Source organism: Crocuta crocuta, unplaced genomic scaffold (assembly GCF_008692635.1).
Source record: "Crocuta crocuta isolate KB4526 unplaced genomic scaffold, BGI_CrCroc_1.0 scaffold312, whole genome shotgun sequence".
In the NCBI taxonomy this organism is placed as follows: Eukaryota; Metazoa; Chordata; class Mammalia; order Carnivora; family Hyaenidae; genus Crocuta; species Crocuta crocuta.
This window is the reverse complement of record NW_027527378.1, coordinates 1666913-1671009: the sequence shown is the minus strand read 5'-3', so window position 1 is coordinate 1671009 and position 4097 is coordinate 1666913. Positions and strand designations below refer to the sequence as shown.

At 34.7% G+C, this 4097-nt stretch overlaps 1 protein-coding gene across 1 annotated transcript in view; it reads left to right on the top strand.

Annotated features, from left to right (window-relative positions):
• RPS6KA3 (ribosomal protein S6 kinase A3) overlaps positions 1 to 4097 on the top strand; it is an 89811-nt gene that overhangs the window by 47924 nt on the left and 37790 nt on the right. Inside the window, 1 exon segment of the mRNA XM_077769680.1 lies at positions 3426 to 3506. Within this exon segment, the coding sequence (XP_077625806.1) occupies positions 3426 to 3506 (81 nt within the window).

Genomic DNA, 4097 nt, shown 5'->3' with positions numbered 1-4097 from the left:
ATCTCTTTAAATCATATAATCTATGAGCTCTTCTCCATTTTTTTTCTTTGTAGTTTATTTATTGAAGATATTGGTGCCTTCCCCCTATCCCTTTTAAAGCTTCTTTTTCGTGGGTGCCATANCTTTAGAGGCTTTCCTCAAATGCCTAGGGGTCTTTTGCTGACTTTTTCTCATTTAAGAGTGACCAGATAACCGAGTGGAAAGGGTTCTGTAGCAAGAATTTGCTTATTTCTCATTGGCTTCATTCCCTTAGGCTTAGCTTTTGGCTTTCTCTTATCTACTGTATAAGATACCACTTACTCATCATCTTCTGCTCCTGCTTTCTCTCCTGTTCTTTGTCCTTATGAGTTTATGCATAATTGTTCCATTATTGTAATTTCATTGGGGGGTTGGAAGAAAGCAGAAAGTAAAACATCTATATTTAAGCAGAAGTCTCTTTGTTTCCATTTCAGAGTTCCTATTAATACAGTAAATGGGGTCAAATAGAAGTCAGTAGTGTGAGGTTGAGTTTGTGGGGACTTTTCTCCTAACACAGTAGTCAGTGGGCCTAAAAGTTTTGTAAACCATTACTTAAAAGAGTTTCTTAATACATAATCCTAGAAACATAAACACCATTTCTTCTTGATCACTCTCATGTTCAATTCAAGGAGAATTTAAAATCTAGTAACCACTATATGAGAAAAATTATTTCAGAGGAATGTAGTTGCTTTGTCAGCATGAGTAATTATTAACAAATTGTATTTTAGGGTTTAGAGTTAACGAATATAAAACATGTCTTCTAAAGCAGTAGATCCTCATCAGAATTCCTGATTGTAGGATGATTTATATTTGTCAGTAGGTCTTTATAAGTAAAAGAAACCAGATTAGAATTATTAAACAGTCCTATCTCAAACAAAATGAAGGAATCCTTTAGTGATTATATCTCACAGCTCATTTAAAACTAAACAAGGTCTCATCAGGGTCACATGTAAGTATACCACCTCACAAGATAATCATAATAGAAAAAAAATCATCTTGTTCTAGCATTTCATTATATATTTTTTTAAGTTTATTCATTTATTTTGAGAGAGAGAGAGAGAACAGGGGCAGGGCAGAAAGAGAGGGAGAGAGAGAGTCTCAAGCAGGCTCCACACTGACAGTGCAGAGGCTGATGCAGGGCTCAAACTCACGAACTGTGAGATCATGACCTGAGCCAAAACCAAGAGTCAAATGCTTACCCGACTGAGCTGCCCAGGGTTTCCTCTAGCTTCTCATTTTATAGAGAAGGAAGCAGGAAGTCCCCCGGCAGTGTAAGGATTTGACCAAGGTAATTCATTTAGTTGTTAGCAGGGCCGCTAAAAACTACAGCTCTTGACTCTCAAATATTGTTCTTTTCATTGTGATAGAATAATAGAAGATATATAGTAAATATGTTAATGGGTATTTTTTGCGGCTTACTGATCAGTGAGGTGAGTTTTTGATGAAAAGCTTTGTAATCTTTGTATAATTATTGAAAGAGGTAGAAATTTGGAATCTATCTTTTAAGGTAATAAGAAGTGAATCCAAGTTCATATTGGTAACAGTAGAAAAAGCGCAGATGTGGGCTAGACTGGAGGAGAATTATCAGCATTCCTAGGTGATGTACCTCATTCACATAAATAATAGAAGACACCAGAGTTGTTGTGATGGGACAAGATAATGAAATCAGATATTAATACTGAATTCGATACACTAGCTTGACAAGTCATTTAGAAGACAAAGGTTTATAGNGAAGTCACTGGCACCAAAATCCCCCAGTTGGAAGTGGAAAACTGGTAGAATAGAAAACATAGGATTTTGTTTAGCTTCTTTGTTTATTTTGTCCAGAGGTCTTATTTCTATGTTTTAAATATCTGCAGTCACTTTAAATTGAAAAATACATCAATTCATCTTTCTCTCTGTCCCTTCCCTTCCCCCACAAAAGATTCTTTTCCCCATTCTTTCTGCTTAATCTCTGACACAACCATTCAGTCGTTCTGTCCTGAGAATACAAGTCATTTATGATTTATACTTATTATGCAACAGAAAAAAATGAAAATTTTAATGAATGATCATTTTCACCTCTCAAATCCATTGAGCTACCAATACAGAATACTTATCAGAATGTATTCTTTTTTTTCTTTTTCTTCTCATTTGTCATTCCCACCAGATTATGAGCTTCTTGAAGATGGTTTTATTTGTATTTGTATCTCACAGTGCCTGGCACACAGAACTTGCTCAAGAAATGTTTGGTTGGTAAAGGAGAGCTTTGCCTGTAGGCTCAAACAAAAATTTATCTCGCCATTCCAAATTATCAAGAATCTGGGTCCTCCCCATTTCACCTCCCCAATTTCCACACTGATTTGGTTCCTTTCTGTTCTTCATGTTTGTCTCCATGTTCTCACTTGCAATGGTACTCCATACCTGGACTTTTCTTCTTTAGGCCTGATTCTTCCCACCCATCTAAATTTCACTCTAAAAGTTCCTAACTCTACCTCTTTCCTCTAGTTTTCCCATGCAAGTAAAACTCATCTTTCCCTTCTCTGAATTTCTGTACTACTTATTCCTGTTAATAAGCCATTTTACCCCTGTAGCATATTCATGGTGTGATAGCTACCCTTTAATTGAATGTCTCCTCTGTACCAGGCTCTGGGATATACAAACCTTATCTCAAATAGTCACACAACCCCCAAAGGTACAGTGGTGTTACCCCCATTTTATGCATGAGAGGTAACTGAGACTCAGAGAGTTTAAGTAGGTAACTTGCTCAATATTACACAGATCTAAATCCAGATTTTTTTTTTTAACTCGAGAAAGCCTTTGCTCTTTCAGCTGCACCTCATTATTTCTTCTCCCTCTCCTTCTCTTCCTTTCCTCAAAATAGACCTTTTTGGGTATATCCATCCTTCACCATGTCTGCCACATTTTATAGATGCTTAATGAATGCTTGTTGAGTTGATAGGGTTGGTAGGGGTAGTGAAACCTATTCCATTTTTGTGTGTATGTTTTAATATTTCATTGAGATGCCTTGTTTTTATACTTGATTTTAGCCAAAAGGCTGAGAAGCAATGGGATGCCTTGTTAGAAAGTTACTCCTTTTTGTCCATTGTTCATAACTTTCATTAAAATACTTGTAAATTTGTTCTTAAAGCCAACATCTGATATGTTATCTGTATTTTTTTAACTTAAAGCAAAGATTTTTAAATATGAACTTCTTTTGGTTGTATAATTTAGTAAAAAATATATTAATTTTGAAAATTCAAGAGTAATAGTTTTATTTATACGTATAAATAGCTTTATTGGTATGTATAAATATGCAGATTCACATTTTAGCAAAATTTTATTTAAAATGGGCCCCAAAGAGATTTTGTTTTAAGGATTGTCTCTGAAAGCTATTTTAGTATAGCCATATGTGCAATATTTTGTAGTTCGAGACCGTGTTCGGACAAAAATGGAGCGTGATATCTTGGTAGAAGTTAATCATCCTTTTATTGTCAAGTTGCATTATGGTAAGTTATGAACAGCCTGCAACCTCATTCCTCCACCTAATCCCCGACTCCCTGAGTGCATTCAGATATATTAATGTATATATTTGCTTGTGTATATTTATATGTGTTTAATAGATAAAGTCATGGAGATTAAGCCATTACTTCTTAAACTTTAGAAGCTTTTATTATATTTATACTTACGTTTCTGAGTGGTAGCCATAGGATTGGGAAATAACAATCATTGTTTTTTATTATAATAATTAAAAGTGTATGAGCATTTTATAGTCCGTATGTGTTAGCCCAACCCAACATCTCTTAAAAGGACGAAAGATCCCTAATGTCAACATCCTGAAGCTTTTATCACCTTTCTTTTCCCCAAAGGTATATGTGCTTTTTCTCAGTGGGTAAAGTTGTGATGATTCTTATTATGTGTAATTAAAGCTAAGCATCCCACATTTTTTCTACACTTAAGGGACTTGGTTTTTCTATTTTGTTTCATGATAAAGTAACCATGTTTAGAATTTTTCTTGTTCATCACATGTTTTAAAACTACTGTATTCCTGAGAAACTATTGCCTGAAGAAAATGTAACAAATGTTCTAGTGGTTCCATA